Raw genomic sequence first — 17,917 nt, forward strand, 5'->3', positions numbered from 1 at the left:
TACCTACTTATTTATTTGAGACAAGGTATTTCCATTATGTTGCCCCCTTGTCCTGAAACTTGTAGTCTAGGCTGACTCTGACCTCACAGAGAGCCACCTGCCTCTGTCTCCTATGTGCTGGATTAAATACATGAGCCACCACACCAAGCACCTTAGAACCAGTGGACAGCTTTTTAAGTACTTTCCAAAAATACTTAATTTTATTTTATGTTTATGGGTACTTAGCTGCATGTATGTGCACCACATATGTGCAGTGCCTGTGAAGGCCAGAGGAGGGAGCCAGATCCTCTGGAACCAGAGTTGTAGCTGGTTCAGCCAGTTGTGAACTACCATGTGAGTTCTGGGAATTGAACCTGGGTCCGCTGGATCAACAGTGCTCTTAATTGCTGAGCCAGCTCTTCAGCCCTTAAGTACTAAAGAAAGAGAGAGAGAGAGAGAGAGTGAGAGAGAGAGAGAGAGAGAGAGAGAGAGAGAGAGAGAGAGAGAGAGAGAGAGAGGAAAGAAAGAAAGAAAGAAAGAAAGAAAGAAAGAAAGAAAGAAAGAAATGTAAGTCATTCTTTAAAAGGGGAGGATGTGTAAATGTGTAATCTCTAGGGAGTTAGTTTTGTGAATCTACTTCCGTCTGTAGAAGGAGATTATAAACCAGGTTTTGACACTCCCTGCTTAGCTAATGTTTATGAGTGGGAGTGTGTGTGTATGAGAGAGAGAGAGAGTCCATTTTTATTTCTTTTTTTGAAGGGGGGATAAATTTTCATTTTATATATGGATATTTTACCTTCATGTACATCTATGCACCATTTGTGTACCTGGTGAGGCCGGAAGATCTTTTACAGACGGTTGTAGCTTCTGGGAATTGAACCCTGATCCCCTGGAAGAGCAATCAGTGCTCTTAACTCTAGCCCCAAGGTCCCGTTTTCAGTGTGACAATTCTTAAAGGTTTTCTGTACTTTTATTGACAAGTGTTGAAAATGTAGAGGGTGTTGATACAAAAATAAGTCTGATGAGTACATTACAGGTGGACATTTGTGCAGGACATTTCTTGTTTTATTTAGATCTGTACTATCCAGTATAACACCCTATAATATTAAGCATCATATACTATTAAAGTTTCTTAAAGTTTTGAAAATTCAATCCTTCAGCATATTAGCCACACTTCAAGTGCTCAGTGGCCAAATGTGGCTGATATCTAATCAAATGGATAATACAATATAAAACATAAATTTTGTCCCATCATTGCAGAAAGTTCCGTTGTACAGTGCTGTTTTAGGTTGTCGGTGAGCATGGGTTATGCCCCTCATCCCTCTGTATGAAACCATAACTCTTATGTAAGAGCATCTAGATGTTAAAGATGGGCTGTGCTTTTATTTTCCTTCACCAGTGACCTGTGCTGGCGTCACCATTGATAAATGCAAAGCCCTGTGGCATGTTGGGAACTACTGGGCTGAGGGTGGCCTCATCTTGCCTTTAGGACCTGTGTCTCACAGTCCTCAGTGGGCTGCTGGCCTCTTTCTCTTTTTATGTCCAGATACTCACCTGTGGTCGTTTCTGTTCGTTCAGAAGAGTACTGTCAGTTTCATGGCATTTTAAAAACATCTTATTTCTTAGTATTTTGTGTATGTTACTGGCTGAGGGGCAGCCCACGTGTGTGGTGGTCAGAGGACAACTTTGGGGAGTCAGTTCTCTCCTTCCACCTTTATGTGGGCAGGCTAAGGGGTTGAACTTAGGTTGCCAGACTTGATTGACAAGTGCTTTTATCCACTGAGCCATCTCCCCGGCCCAGGTGCACGGCATGTAAGTTAAAACCTCCGACTTCGATAGAATAGGGATTTATAATGTTCTTCTTCCTAGGACGGAACTTCAGACTACAAATACTGAAAACAAAGCCAAGAGACTTGCATTACCTCTCTTTGGTGCCATGAAAGGAGGAAGCAAGTTCAAGTTAAAAACCGGAACAGTAGGGGTAAGTTGTGAGGTGGGGCGTGTTAAACTCTTAGTCCTCGAGCCGTCCCTGGGCGAGGCGTCTGTCTTACTCCCTGGTTGTGTGGGAAAGGACTGCTCACTCAGCATCTTTCTCAGAGCTGGTGAGCTGGACTGCAGGGACGGCTCAGCTGTGGAAGTGTTTGCTGCCCAAGTAAAGTGAAGCCTGGTCGTGTGCAAGACTGCAGCTCCAGCACTGAGGGGTGCTGAGGCAGGAGGATGGCTGGGCTTGTTGACGGACAAGCCTTGCTGGGCTGCAGTTTCAGTGACAGGCGCTACCTTACAGGAATGGGATGGAGAGTGATGGAGGACATCTGATGTCCTCTTCTGGCTGATGTGTGTACACAGGCATGCACACGTACACAAAAGAACTGACTAATTAATCTGTGCCATTCAACGTGAAAATAACTTGTAATTTTCTTCTTTTGAGACACAGTCCCACTATGTAGTCTTGGCTGTCCTGGAGCTAGTTTACTAGTTTCTAATGAATGTTATATTTAGGAATGAAGTGTCTATGTTGATTTTTTTCCCTCAATATTATTTTGTTTACTGCTGTAATATTTTCTTCCTCTTAAAAAATTAGTTTTTTTTTTTTGAGAATTTTGTGGATTGTGCTTTGATTATTTATATTCACTCCCCTTCTCCAACTTCTCCAAGATCCATGGTCCCCCTTCCTACTCACCTAACTTGGTAGCCTCTTGTTTTTTCTTTCTTTCTTTTTTTTTTTTTTTTTTTTCTGTTTTGATTTTTCAAGCTAGAGTTTCTGGCTGGCCTGGAACTAGCTCTGTAGACTAGACTGGCCTCTTGAGTGCTGGGATTGAAGGTGTGCGCCACCGCCACCCAGTGCCTCTTTCTTTCTTTAACCCATTGAACCCAGTTTTGCTGTCCATATGTTCTTAGACGTGTGCCCTACTGGAGCACACTTGATCGACCAAAGGCTGTACTCTTAGAGCAAACTGACCCCTGATCTCCCTGCCTCTGTGATTTGCCGGGAGCTCCTCAGCCGGGGCAAGAACTTTGTCCCCTCCTCCCTTTTCCACGCTGCGGTTTCTGTCTGGCTCACGCTTATGGAGGTCTTGTGTGTGCTGCTACAACCACTGTGAGTTCCTACATGGGACTGCCCTGCTAGGTCCAGAAAACCCTGTTCCTCAGAGTCATCTACTGCCTCTGACCCTGGCAGTCTTTCTGTTCCCTTGGGCAGTTTTCTATTTAATAATCCTGTAACCCCGTGTAGCACTGAAGACTGAAGCTAGGGCCTTGCATCTGCTAGGCAAGCACACCACCACTGAGCTGCATGCCCAGTGCTGTGTTCAGCAATTTTTGCTTGTTCTGTGTATATTCTCCAGTCTAGTGATCTCTGGCCCTAGAACTTGCTGGAAACTAAGATCCGCAGATGGACAACATTCCCTGCAGAGGTCAGGCTTCTAGCAGACTTTGGTGGGGTTTATTAATCTTAAGTTTGCACCGTATACATTTAACCTAACCTCCTAGAAGAGCTTTGTCTCTTTTTACCGCTCTGCAGAACTACTTCCTCGTTGATGGTTCTATTTCCCTTGTAGAAGTTGCCGCCCAAGCGTCCAGAACTCCCTCCAGCCTTAATGAAAATGAAGGATGAACCTGAAGTCGAAGAGGAGGAGGAAGAGGAGGAAGAAGAGGAGAAAGCAAAGGAGGAGCGTGAAGAGCAAATGGAGGATGGAAGCAGCAGGCTGCCTCAAGAGACAGAGGTGGAGCTGGAGACAGCAGTGCCGGACCCGCGTGCTCCCACAGATCCCTCTGCCTCTAGGGAGACAGAAAGCCACGGTAGTCCCTTGCTTTTCCCTGTGCTCGCTAGTGGGCCATTTGTGTTCATTATATGTGTATGTGGAAATAGCAAGTTTGGTTTTTCTCTTTCTAGCAAACCTGAGTCCGTTGGACAGCTGTTGGTACTACTATTGCACTGTTAGGTCATTGCCTGGTTGGTCCTTGTCTTGGTTCACGCTTGTCACAGCTGGATAGGACTATGAATTTCTTTCCCTTGTCAGTGTGCATAGTCCTTTCTGGGGCTGTGGAAGTTATCCTGCAGGAGCGAGGCTTCCAGGACGATAGCTCCAGTCTCTGAGTCTTGTGTCCTAGGTATGCGGTGTCTTTAGCAACAGGGACTTACTGTCAACTCTGGGAGGCAGCGAGGGGCAATGGCAAAGCTCCTATTGTTTGGGGAGTCATTGAACTAACCTGAGCAATCACCTGGATAAAGGTTTCTCGTGCCTTGTGCTGGGATTTTTGTGAGGTAGGCTGTGTGGTCTTCTGGGAATTGTCAGCACAAGTGAAGTAACTTTATTTAAGAGCTCAGGTTTTAAAACTTGGTTTAAAAACCTTAAAGATTAAATAATTAGTAAATCTGTGGTTGATAAGGGATTGTTCTAGGTTTTTGGTTCTCCTCCTTCTTACTTATATTTTTGACATGGAATCATATTACCTGCTATTCTATAGCCTGTTTTTTCCTAGTTTTTAAAATTACATTTATTTGTCTCTGTGTATGCGAGTATGTGAATGCATGGCACACACGTGGCGGGCAGAGAACTGTAGGAGTTGGTTCTCTCCTTCCACCACGTGGATAGTTGGGGATCAGGTTTGGTAGCAAGTGTCTGAAGCTGCCAAACCATCTCACGGGCTTTGTGGAACAGATAAGAAATAATAAAAGTATTATTTTTAAAATGTGGTTTTCTTTTACTAAGGGTCTTAGTGGTCCAGTACATGCATGCATCATGATTTAATTACCTTTTACTTTTTAAACATGTAAAATATTTAATCATTTTTAAATTTAATTGAAAAATGTTGAATTACCTTTATTGTGTGTGCCATAGTGTACCTGTGGAGAGGATGACTTTCAGAGGTCAGTTCTCTCTTCTGCCATGAGCATACTGGACCGAACTCAGTCTGTCAGGTTTGGTAGTAAAAGTGTCCTTACCTGCTGAGCCATCTCGTTGGCCCTTTTAATTTTTACAATTTTAAAAATGTCAATAATAGGGGGCTGGAGAGATGGCTCAGAGGTTAAGAGCACTGCTTGCTCTTCCAAAGGTCCTGAGTTCAATTCCCAGCAACCACACGGTGGCTCACAACCATCTGTAATGAGATCTGGCGCCCTCTTCTGGCCTGCAGGGATACATGCAGGCAGAATACTGTATACATAATAAATAAATTTAAAAAAAAATGTCAATAATAAAACTTGATGCTTAATTCTGACATATATTTAGATATATACTTCTAGAACTTAACTTTGGAAGTTGAGAGGGGCGTATATACATTTTAAAGTCTTTTGTTGTAAGTCTTCTGAAGTGGAACTTGGGTGGTTCTGTAGACTTCTGGAGGCCCATTTACCGAAGACTGTAAGGCTAACTGCGTCTGCTGGTAGTCTGACTGAATGACCATCTAAGTCTGTAGCTGCTGTCCTTGTTTTTGATTGTTTGGATTTACTGTGAATTAAATAACAGTATATCCTGGCACTGTTTTTTATAGAAACCATGTCTCAACTCAGCCAAGCAGAACAGAGTAAAGATCATCAGGAGATGGACGAAATAGCTTCATCATGTGAGGACCCCTCGGGTGAGTGGTGTAGCAGACACCGTTGCTGCTCTGCACACGGGTTTTGTGAGCAGGGAGGTGGCAGCAGCTGCCTTGGGAGGCAGGACAGAAAGTGGCCTTACAGACCAGGCTACAACCAGGGCCCTAGACAAGAAGAGAATGCATAGACGTTTTGTTTGGTGCCATCTTTTTTGCCTATTTTTTTACTCCTAGACCACTTCCGGGGGCTCCCTATGTCCCACAAAGCAGTCAATGCCTCATGCTTCTCTGACCAGATAGAAGAAGCCCCTCCGGTGTTACCCTTCTCAGTCCATTATGTCCCACCATGGAAGTGAATCAAACCTGTAGTAATAAATCAGTTGATAGATTGGCCTACTGTCTTTCTGACTGCTTTTTTTGGGCTTTGCCTCTTATAGTTAAACTGTGAATAGTAAAAGCAGCCTCTTTGTATTTGAACTTATAGCCTAGCTTTGGTATTTAAAAACTGAAAGATATCAGTGAAAGGAAAATTCTCATTGTGCGTGCGTGCGCGTGCATGTGTGTACGTGTGTGTGTGTGTGTGTGTGTGTGTGTGTGTGTGTGTGTGTAGAACAAAGATTTATTCTATTTTTAAGATTGTGTGTGTGTGTGTGTCTGTGTGGGGATATATGTATGTGAGTGCTGCTGTCCTCGCAGGTCAGAGGTGCCAGATCCCTCTGGAGCTGGGGTCACAGATGGTTGTGAGGCACCTGATATGGGTGCTGAGAACCAAACTCAGGCCCATGTAAGGTTAATATATGCCTTTAACTGCTGAGCCACCTCTCCAGCGTCCCCCCCCTCACCCCACCCCCGTATATTTTTAAGTTTATGTGTGTCTGTGATTGTATGCCACATGTATGCAGGTACCTGCAGAGACCAGAAGGTGGCATTGGATTCCCTTGGAGCTAGATTACGGGTGCCTGTGAGCTGCTTGATGAGTGCTGGGAACCAAACTCTAGTCCTCTGGCAGAGCAGCAAGCACTCTAAACTCTATCTTTAAAAGAGATTTATTTTTAGTTGTGTGTGTGTGTGTGTGTGTGTGTGTGTGTGTGTGTGTGTGTGTGTGTGTGTGTGTGTGTTTGCATATGGGCATGTGCACATGAGTGCCAGTGCCTAGGGAATCCAGAGGTGTTGGATCCTCTGGAGCTGGAGTTACAGGTAGTTGGGAGCTGCCAGTGTGGCTCCTCTGCAAGTGCTCTTAAGCCCTGAGCCAGCTCTCTGAGCCTTCGTGTGCATCCTGTAGTTAGACATGCCAGCTGCTGGGGTGTCCATGACTTCAGTTCCAGCACCGTCTCGGGGAGCTTCTTTCCGTAGCACTTTTACTTCTTCTGATAGCAGCTGTTTCTGCTTCTCCCCCTTTCGAGTAGCCCCAGAGAATGACTATGAAAAGAACAGAGATGAGCTGAAGAAAAAGAAAGCTCCTGGTCCTGGCAAAGTAAGTACTCGTGGTCTGTGGCTCTCGGGTGTCCTGGAGTTTCTAGCAGCCTTCGCTCCTTGTAGAAATCCGGACTCTGCTTAATTTTCATTTTTTTAATTCTTCATCTACCCTGCTTATCTACCCTACAAGCTGCCTCTTACTAATTTATGAATGTTTTTTATATCTTAGTATGCAATGCAAAGACATTTGTGTAACATGTTTGGTATCTCCCTCCTTTTATGACACAGAAGTAGAATTGATGTTCTCCATTCTAGTCTTAATTTTAAACCTATCATGGGAATCATATTAATATATCCAGAGCCTCCTACTGTGTAGATGAACCCTCTGAGCTAGTTCCTTAGAGAGGACAGTTGGGTTGTTTCTGGTCTTCACTGTACCAGGCTGTAGTGAGTCATTTCAGGATGTATATTTGTAGCTGTGGTAAGCGACCAGAAGTGGGATTGTTAGATTATGTCAGGGGTCCCCGGGATCATCTGGGATCAGGGCTCAGTATGTAGCTGTGCTGGCAGCTGTGACTCCTGACAGCACAAGGCTAGCTGGCGTAGTCCGCAACAGGGAAAGGCAGCTGGGCAAACATGTGGGGTTAACCACATGCAAGGCTCAGAGTCTTCTTCCTCTAGCGATACGAGATGTGCTTAATCGCCCTGGCAACTAGCTCTGTGTGGCACGTGTTGCTAAGTGGAGGAACTCATTTAAGGACTCAGAACAAGGCTTCTTAGTGAGGGTGCATGGGGTAAGGCATTTCCTGCTTGCATGTATTCCATACTTGCAGAAGGAAAGCATAATAACCACATTGGGTGTGCAGTAGAGGCACAGTGAGCCACCATACCTGTTAGAGCACTTTTTGGTGGTGGTTGTTATTATTGTTCATTTTTGTTGTTTTGAAACAGCAACTTGTGTGATGGTACAGGGGTGGCTCAAACTCACCCCTCCTGCCTCAGCTGGCCAGATGTTAACACCACTTTAAAGAATCTTATACTGGGGCTGCAGAGATAGTGTAGTTGGTGAGGTGCTTGCAGGCAAGTGTGAGGACCTGGGGCTTTGGATCCTCAGCACACACGTCCAGCACATGTCTTCGGTCCCAGTGCTGAGGAGGCAGCCAGGTCACCCAGCCTCGCCAAATCAGTGAACCACCCATCAGCTTAGTAGGGAAAGACCCTTGCTGCCTAAGCCTGACAACTTGAGTTTGATACGGTGAAAGGAGAGAATTGCATCTGACAAGTTGACCTCTGACCTCCACATGTGCCCCAGGGCATGCACACTCAAAAGCACAAATAGATTTGTTTGTTTGTTTGTTTGTTTGTTTGTTTATTAAAAATAGATAGAATTTTATAAGTTTAAAAAAAAAATGGGAGTGGTGGTGCATGCCTTTAATCGCAGCAGAGGTAGGGGCAGGCTCGTCTCTGAGTTTGAGGCCAGCCTGGTCCACACATCAAGTTCCAGAACAGCCAGGGCTACACAGAGAACCCTGCTTCAAAAAGCCAAAAGTAGATAGATAGATAGATAGATAGATAGATAGATAGATAGATAGATAGATAGATAGGCAGATAGGCAGATAGATAGATAGATAGATAGATAGATAGATAGATAGATAGGCAGACAGACAGACAATGAATGAGTGAATAATTGGTGGAACAGGTGTGGTGGTACGTGTCTTTAATCACAGCACTTGGGATGCGGAGGCAAGTGGATCTCTGCGACTTTGAGGCCGTCCTGGTCTATGTAACGTGTTCAGGCCAGCTGGAGCTTCATGGTGAGACTTTGTCTCAAAAGTAAAGTAAAAGTGGACAGCGTTTGAGGAAGACCGTCAACACTGACCTCTGGCTTTATGAAAAAAGTCAAGATTCAGAGAGAGAATGTGCCCTCTATTAGTTACCAGTGTCGGGATCATCCATGGAAACTGTTCTCTCAGTTTTGTTTAGTGACAGGCGAAAAAATAACTCTTACAGCCACAAGTCCTTAGGGTCAGACATGGTGGGACAAACCTGTACTCCTAGGTGGGATGGTCAGATTTCAGGGTACCCTGAGCGGCTCGGTGAGACTCCGACCTAACAAACAGCTGTTTGAGTAAAATAGTCTCTTTCTTCCTTGCAGTTCCCACCCATACTCTCTTCCAAATACCCCGAAGATGATCCGGACTACTGTGTGTGGGTTCCACCTGAAGGTATTGTTTTTATTTTTCTTTTCCTTCAAGATGTATGTATATGAGCCGGGTGGTGGTGGCGCATGCCTTTAGTCCCAGCACTTGGGAAGCAGAGGCAGGTGGATCTCTGTGAGTTTGAGGCCAGCATAGGCTACAAGTTTCAAGAAAGGTGCCAAAGCTACAGAGAAACCCTGTCTCGAAAAACCAAAAAAAAAAAAAAAAAAAAAAAAAGTATGTATATGTAATATTGGTTGTTGTGAGCTGCCATAGGGGTGCTGTGGACTGAGCTCAGGTCCCCTAGAAAAGCAGCCAGTGCTCTTAACCTCTGGGTCATCTCTGGCCCCGGTTGATTTTTTTTTTGTTGTTTTTTTTTTTGTTTTTCGAGACAGGGTTTCTCTGTGTAGCTTTGCGCCTTTCCTGGGACTCACTTGGTAGTCCAGGCTGGCCTCGAACTCACAGAGATCCGCCTGGCTCTGCCTCCCAAGTGCTGGGATTAAAGGCGTGCGCCACCACCGCCCGGCTACCGGTTGATGTTTTTAAATAGGCTCTATACTTAAGAAAGTTACAAAAGTGTATAGTTACTATAGTAACTATATAATTGATGGAATTAAAGATACAGAGACACATCAGCTGAGTAGAGTTGGTGCATCCTGTGTAGATCCTTACTTAAACAACTTCTAAAGATTATTATAGTCTAGTGTGTAGCTGAGTCTGGAGTGCTTGCCTAGGGTTTGTGGAGCCCTGGGTTTGATCCCTAACAGCGCACAAGCTGGGTGTGGTGGCGCAGGCCTGTAATCCAGCACTCAGGAGTGGACACAGGAGGATCAGAAGTTCAAGGCCGTGTCTTACTACATAGCAAGTTTGAGGCCAGCCTGGGCTACATGAGACCCTGCTTCAAAATAAATAAATAAGTAAAAATAATTGTTATGAAGTAATGAGACAGCCACACACATTTGAACACTAACTGAGTATTTGCTGATAGAAATTACTGTTGACTCTTTAAAGGTCTGAATGGTGCTGAATGATGACTTTTGGAAAATGTCCTTATATTCTAGACAGGTTCACAGATGTAATGACATCTGACATTTACCTTTAAATGCTCTGGTAGTGGGGGATAGGAGACGTTTGGGCAGAGGTAGTAGATAAGGCAGGATTGGCTACATATTATTAATTATTAAAGCTAGATGAGGGATAGCTAAATGAGGGATGCATGGATTCTTTATATTTTTCTGTTTACTTTTTTTTTTCCGGAGCTGAGGGCCAAACCCAGGGCCTTGTGCTTGCTAGGCAAGTGCTCTACCACTGAGCTAAATCCCCAACCCCTGTTTACTTTTGCAAGAATTTTAAAACCATTAGATTCTGCCTCATTTACTTATTTTTTTCATCTAAAGATAATGAAATAGTATCAGTTTCTTACTAATTCTTACGCATTATATAAAATGCCTATTCAAAAGATAAGATGTATTTCAGCACCTTTTTCGCACAAGTGGAGGCTTTTCTACCCATTATTTGTACTTAGCACTACTCAGAGATCCACTACTATTTATAGAGTTCTTGTTTCTCATTTAATTGACATCATGGTTATTGATTTTTGGCTTTTACTTTTTTATTGTGCATGCATGCATGCATGTGTGCACGTGCATGTGTGTACTCAAACACACATATGCCATGATGTGCATATGGAACTCAAAGTACAGCTTGCAAGCGTCTGTTCTGTCCTTCCACAGTGCAGGTCCTGGGGCTTGTTGAACTTGGCAGCAAGTGACTTTACTTACTGAACCATCTCACTGTTTGTTTGTTTAATTTATATTTTATTTTTATTAATTTTTATTGTGTGTATATAATGCACAAGTATGATAGGGATAGGGGGTATTTGTTCCATGATGCACATTTGGAGATTGAGACAGGAGGATTATGAATCCACAGGTATATGCCACTGTGTCTGGCTAAGTGGTACTATAGTTCTTTTTTATATTTAAATAGTTCTTTCACTGGATATTTGCCATGTTTCTAGTCTTTTGCTATTTATTACAAACAAGTCTGTAATGAGTAATAATTAGATGAATTAGTTTCAGAAATGCAAACATTGCATGTCTTCTCTCATTTGTGGGTCTTAGATTTTTCGTGGACACATAGAATCACACATGTATACATGACATGAAAGGAGAAGTGAAACTGTCCAGAGGAACAGAGGGACTAATGGAGGGGAGAAGGGGAGGGTAGTAGAGTTCAGGGGGATATGCTCAAGTGCAGATACACTCACATGAAAAACCCCGGGTAACAAAATAGAACACTAGGAAGAAAATTAATAAACACAGAAAGTGAAGAGATAAAGAAAGAGATAAAGGTTACTGGACAAACTAAATGAAATGTTTATGTTATAGAGATACATCTGTAGGTAAAACGGTGACGTTAATGTCCTGGGTCAGAGGTGTGCCCAGAATTCATTCTGATGGTATTATACCAGTCTTGTACTAGTTCGTGCACACATCGTAAGAGGTGATTGTTTTCCCCACAGGCCCATCGCATGTTGGTTTTTTGGTGGATGGTGTTTCTAAGATACTAGTATCTATTCAACTTTAGTTCCTAGAAATATTTGCTTTTTATCCACTAACAAATGTTTAAATAGAAGTAATAAGAAACCATATCCTGAAATTATGCCAAAAAAAAAATTTCCTGAGCCAAGTATTGTGGCACATGCCATTAGTCCCAGCATTTGGGAAGCAGAGGCAAGCAGAGCTCTGTGAGTTCAAGGCCAGCCTGATCTACACAGCAAGTTCCAGGACAGCCAGGGCTACACAGAGAAAGCCTATCTTGAAAAACAAAACAAAAAAGAAAGAAAAACTTTTTTTTTTTTTTTTGGTTTTTTTTTTTTTTTTTGGTTTTTCGAGGCAGGGTTTCTCTGTGTAGCTTTGCGCCTTTCCTGGAACTCACTCTGTAGACCAGGCTGGCCTCGAACTCACAGAGATCCGCCTGCCTCTGCCTCCCGAGTGCTGGGATTAAAGGCGTGCGCCACCACCGTCTGGCAAGAAAAACATTTTAAAGTAAATTTTCTGTTCAAAAGAAACTGCCTTATTTGTTTTGCTTTTGACCTCCTGATGTCTGAATAGTTTTTCCTTCTTGACTTTGGAAAAGTCAATACATTTCTTCTTTTTATATTTGATGTAGGTCAGAGTGGAGACGGCAGAACCCATCTGAATGACAAGTACGGCTATTGACTGGTTCCCAGTCTCACAGGAAGAGCTCGTGGACCAGCACAGGATGTTTGGGGTGATACAGCAAGTCATGCCAGGGACGTTCAGATGACCGTTTGTGAAATCCGGTGACTGCCCTTTTCTTCTGTATCCTTGGCTTCCTAAATCATCTGCCCATTGGATCCTCCTGAACTGTGCTGTTTATATTTAAGTGTTTGTGTATATATGTAAAAAGGAACCATGTACACTGAAAATTAGTAAATGAGAGACATGACCCTACTATAAAATAAGAAGGTGATGGTTTCCCTGATGTTGATTTAAGGTCATAGCTTCTGATGTAATTAAGGGCCTGTGCTGGTACCTAGTGCCATTCTGGGTGATGCCTCCAGTGAAAGTGGATGACCCTGAGATTAAGAGTCCCATGCTCAGCCGGGCGGTGGTGGCGCACGCCTTTAATCCCAGCACTCGGGAGGCAGAGCTAGGCGGATCTCTGTGAGTTCGAGGCCAGCCTGGGCTACCAAGTGAGTTCCAGGAAAAGGCGCAAAGCTACACAGAGAAACCCTGTCTCGAAAAACCAAAAAAAAAAAAAAAAGAGTCCCATGCTCTACCAACTGAGCTACCTGGGCGAGAAATCCACGGGAGTCTGCTTAATTTATTAGGATATAAATGGAGGAAATGCACTCACGAACACAGACCCGAGTAAACAGCTGAAGGCGTCCTCTGTTCTGACCGGGAGCAAATCCACCTGACAGTCAGATCACGCCAGGAAGCAGGAAGAAGTACCACCTCCTTCAGGCTGTATAGCCCAGGGTCATGGGCGGAGCAAATACCACTCCAGGGGAATAAGAGGTGGTTTATTTGTAGTCAGTTGTCAGTGACCATAGCTGAGGGACATGGGTTCAGGTTGCCCCAAGGGACATGGAAGTGGGTCCACCATGGAAGTGGCTATATGAGCTTTCATTAGTATAAACAAAAGAAGGTCATAAATCAGTGCATATATTAAATACACCGGTGGAGACTGCAGGTAGATGAATTACAGCAAAGTGGAGAAACTACCCCCGGCTTCAGGTACTAACACAACGTTCTTCACTTTGGGGTTGCTAGAAGCTGGTGGTCTACTCACAGTACATTCCAGAGATTTGTTTGTCAGAGGATACAGGATCAGACACAGAGATGGACAATAGATGTCTGTTAAGGTGACTAAAAAGAGCCCACGATAATTAGTTTCTGGTTCTTCTTCAGCATTCTAACTTTTCACCATCACACAATTCTAATAAGGCAGTCGGTTATCCTGGTAGAATATTCAGCGTGGGTATTGCTTTTTTCCTGGGAACTTCTGATAATGCTTCTGTTGGCCAACTATTACGTTTTGTGCATGCAAAGGCTAAATATTTTCCTAGCACCATGATCCAACCAACTGAGTCAACTGGCCAACCCAAATGTTGTTTTAGATCTATCTCATAGTGTTAGCAAGGCCCATTCTAGAGACATGACAAAGATGAGTCAGAGCAGGCAAGAAGGCATTCTTCAGAGAGAAATAGCTGTAAAAGCCACTGAAGAAAAAGCCCTGGACCATATTAATACTGTCAGCCATCATGATCTGGGTCTTTTTTTTTTACCATCTCCATCTCATGTTTACACAAAGGTGATAGGAATATTGTACCTACAATTAAAATAAGAGCATAGAATGACCCAAAGAAGCAAAGGTACATTGGGCGTGCCGTTGGGAGGTAAAGGCAAGCAGGTCTCTGTGAGTTCAAGGCCAGCCTGGTCTACATAGTGGTATGTATTCAAAGCTACATAGAGAGACCTTGTCTCAAAACCAGAAAGGAGGAATAATGGTAAGGTTGCAGATGAGGGAAACAGGCATTTTAACCAGCAAAAAACCTCTCTATCATCCTTTTCTTCAGCTAGACTGAATATGATTTCATTTCTAGTTCATGAGGTTTTAATGTTTGTGTTTGAAATAATTTATTCTTGCTGGGTTTTTTGTTTGTTTGTTTGTTTGTTTGTTTTTTCTGAGACAGGGTTTCAGTCCTAGCTGTTCTGGAACTTGCTTTGTAGACCAGGCTGACCTTGAACTCTCAGAAAACCGCCTGCGTCTGCCTCCTGAGTGCTGGGATTAAAAGCATGTGCCACCACCACCTGGCTTATTCTTGCTTTTTAAGTCTAGTTTTTCTTCTTGATTCTACAGCCATAAACCTTGTGTCGAGTGGCTTTTTCTACTTGTAGGAAGAGTTGGTCTTTACAGTCTAAGTTATCATAACTCTTCTTTGTAATTAGTAATGTCTCTTGGTATTACACAGCATTCCAGTTTAAGGAAATAAATAGACAGTCACATCACAAAAGAAGTGTGGTCATGATACAGTATCATTTTGAGTTCTTTCTGAACAAATCTGTCCTTTCCCCAGGTTCCAAACATTAGTGACAGGAGAAGAAACAGGAGTCTAGACTTGTGAGAAACCAGGATCCCACAGCTTTTGCGAGCATCACTAAATCCCATTCATTACTTCACAACCAGAAAGGAAATGTGACTCCACTGAGCTCATTTTGTAACATTACCCGTTTACTTGTCTTTGGCAAAATGTGAGTACTGCTTCGTGCTTTTCTAATCCTGGCTGCCTGGAGCATGTGGTCCCTTGAAGTCTTGTTTAATCTGGAAACGTGGGATCTTGGCTATGATCTTTTTTCTTTTTTTTTTCCTTTTTTTTTGTTTTGGTTTTTCAAGACAGGGTTTCTCTGTGCAGTTTTGGTGTCTGTCTTGGACCTTGCTCTGTAGACCAGGCTGGCCTCGAACTCACAGAGATCCGCCTGGCTCTGCCTCCCGAGTGCTGGGATTAAAGGCGTGCGCCACCACCGCCCGGCAATCTTTTTTAAGGTGTGCTTTTAGCAAAGTCAGTCTGTCCTAAAATTCCTAGTCCAGTACTCATACACCCAGAGAGGTTTAATTTTGGCTCGAGCATTTGGCTGAATTTGATTAAAAACACCATGAATGCTGTTGCTCTTGAGGACTGGTTAGTTTTTGTGTAATTTAAATCAAAAGAATCCATCTAAAATCTTTCCAGTATCCCTAATAAGAATCAATAATCTCAGTGTTACTCCAAAGCCTTTCAGGCCTGATGGTACTGTGTTTACCATCTGGAGTTTGAACCTATCAAGTTGCTCCTATAAACTGGAGTTTGAATGTTTGATAGATTTGGTTAGATCCCATTCTTTGTTATATCTGACCACATTTACAGGGTGGGTGGTTGTCGGGACTGGTTATGCAGAAATAAGAAATCTCTGTAGAGCTGTAACAGATAGACCTTTTTTTTTTTTTTTTGAGACAAGGTTTCACTCTGTAGCCCTGCCTGGTCTGAACTTACTAAGTAGACCAGGCTGGCCTTGAACTCACAAAGATCTGCCTATCTCTGCCTCCTAAGGAGAGTATGGGGATTAAAAGTATGTGCCAACACACCTGGCCAGGTTGACTCTTTTAAATTTTTTCTTTACGCTTATTTATTGTATGTATGTACCTGTGTCCTAGAGCATGAGTGTGGAGGTCAAAGGACAACTTTGTGAATTGTTTCTCTCTTTTCACCATGTGGGTTCTGGGGATTGAACTTAGATTGTTAATCTTGGTGGCAAGAGCTCTCAGCTTTTATCTAGGAATTTATTGTATTTTATCATTTCCAATATTGTGGCAATATGGTTATCCAGTTGTTTGGACCCAGTTACTGTTCTTTTTGGGGTTTTTTTTTTTTTGAGACAGGGTTTCCCTATGTAGCTTTGGTGCCTGTCCTGGATCTCACTCTGTAGCCCAGGCTGGCCTCGAACTCACAGAGATCCGCCTGCCTCTGCCTCCTGAGTGCTGGGATTAAAGGTGTGCGCCACCACCGCCCAGCCCCAGTTACTGTTCTTAGTAGGAAGAATTTCCATTGCTTTGGCTCTAGGGGTTGTAGATCTAAAATAAAATTACCCCCGACTAGGAAACTCCCTTGGTAGAGTTAATACAGAGCTCTGGCAGTGTAAAGTCTTGACTTTATCCCAATTTACTGAATAGTAAGGGAGTGGTGAAAAATTGAGTCATTCCTATCATGAAGATTTGGTTCAAGGAATGTAAGAAGTTTGGGTAAGCAAACAGTTGGTACCAAAACATGCCTAATGATGAAGGCATGATATCATTAAAGTCATCAAGATCAGCATTCTTATCATTAGAAAAACATACAAAGGTAAACCCCAAGATTTTCAGGCAAGTTTTAAAAGATACATTGTTTTCAAGAAATCCATCCTAAAAGATTAAGAATTAGGGCTGAGAGATGGGTCTGTGGTTAGGAACATTTGCTGTACAATTATGAGGACTGGAGTTTGGATCCCAGCACCCAGATAACAAGCCAGGCGCCCCAGTGAACGTGTCACACTGTTAGAGGCATTTGGATAAAATCTAAAGTTTCAGGTGCCTCATCCAGTAAGGGGTAAAGCATGAAGCCTTTGTTCTCTAAGCCTTTTACCCCCTTAAAGCAAAGTCTCACTGGGAACCCCTGGCTGGCTGGAACCCAGACCTACCTGCATCAGCCTCCTGAGTGCTGGGAGCAGCGATTAAAGGTGCGTTATCACACCTGGCCGGCCTAAGCTTGGTTCTTCTTGTTGTTTGTTTTGTTTTTAAATTGAAGACCTTATTGTTCGAAGAAGTGAGTTAGGTCTCACTCTTGCATCAGAGTGTCATTGAATTTTGACCTAAGAAAGTTAATAGCCTTTAATTATAGCAAAATCGTTTAAGATTTATCTTTTACAAACCCTCCTATGACCTGGCAGGCCGTTTGCAACATACTTTCTGGATTGGGCCTTATCTTTCCGTTTCTATTCCAGAACAATCCTTTCCTTTCAGGGGAAAAAAAATCTGTATTTTACATTAAAACCTTTTTAAACTTAAGAAAAAAAATCTTTAATTAAAAAAATTACAACTTTCTCATATTTGATGGTTCTATTTTTCTTCACAGAATTTCTCAGCTTAGGTCATTTCCTTCACAAGAATAACTATATTTCAGTGAGAACCCAGGAAGCTGTATGTATACAGGAAAAGATGGACATTATACCTTAAATATCTAACAATAATGACAGGCAAATTGTATTAATTTCCTGTTCATGTGTTTATAGTCTCTTACCAACAAATTTAAATGAAGTTCTTAGATTTGTTTGGATCTTATGAACTAGAAGGAATCTGTACTAAGTTTATAATACATGAGCTCTTAAAGTCAGTTTTTAATCAAACTATTGGAGGGCTTATTTTGTAAACAGACCAAATAACGTATTGCCACATCCAGTATGCTTCAAGATGAGGGAATGGAAAAGACAGACTTAGAGATGCAGGGAGATGCTGGGATCCGATGGACTGGGTTCTGATGGAGAAACCACAGCACTCTGGAAGGTCAGAGTTTCTTATCCACAGTTAAACAGGGAGGTGGGGCTGTTGCATACAGCTGATTTCAGGAGGCAGGGCTACTAATCTTGGTAGACACAGTCTCTGTAGGGAAGCAGTCTTCGGGCCATAAAAGTCAGGAGGAAAAAGCTATGGTAGACATTTTTTGTACGACTATCAGTGTTCAC

General features: G+C 42.9%; 1 protein-coding gene across 2 annotated transcripts in view; it reads left to right on the forward strand.

Moving 5' to 3' along the window:
- Window positions 1-16,933, forward strand: part of Slc4a1ap (solute carrier family 4 member 1 adaptor protein) — a 31,089-nt gene extending 14,156 nt beyond the window's left edge. The window contains exons 9-14 of one of the 2 annotated variants that reach the window (XM_052746171.1): window positions 1,849-1,960; window positions 3,537-3,777; window positions 5,473-5,559; window positions 6,921-6,991; window positions 9,089-9,158; window positions 12,306-16,933. In XM_052746171.1, the coding sequence (XP_052602131.1) occupies window positions 1,849-1,960; window positions 3,537-3,777; window positions 5,473-5,559; window positions 6,921-6,991; window positions 9,089-9,158; window positions 12,306-12,355 (631 nt within the window). In that variant the 3' untranslated portion in view covers window positions 12,356-16,933. The remainder of the gene's footprint in view (window positions 1-1,848; window positions 1,961-3,536; window positions 3,778-5,472; window positions 5,560-6,920; window positions 6,992-9,088; window positions 9,159-12,305) is intronic. The other variant, XM_052746172.1, reaches the window with a different exon arrangement.
- The last annotated feature ends 984 nt before the right edge of the window (window positions 16,934-17,917 follow it).

This window comes from Peromyscus californicus, unplaced genomic scaffold (assembly GCF_007827085.1).
Source record: "Peromyscus californicus insignis strain IS unplaced genomic scaffold, ASM782708v3 Scaffold_1__1_contigs__length_55948999, whole genome shotgun sequence".
Classification (NCBI taxonomy): domain Eukaryota; kingdom Metazoa; phylum Chordata; class Mammalia; order Rodentia; family Cricetidae; genus Peromyscus; species Peromyscus californicus.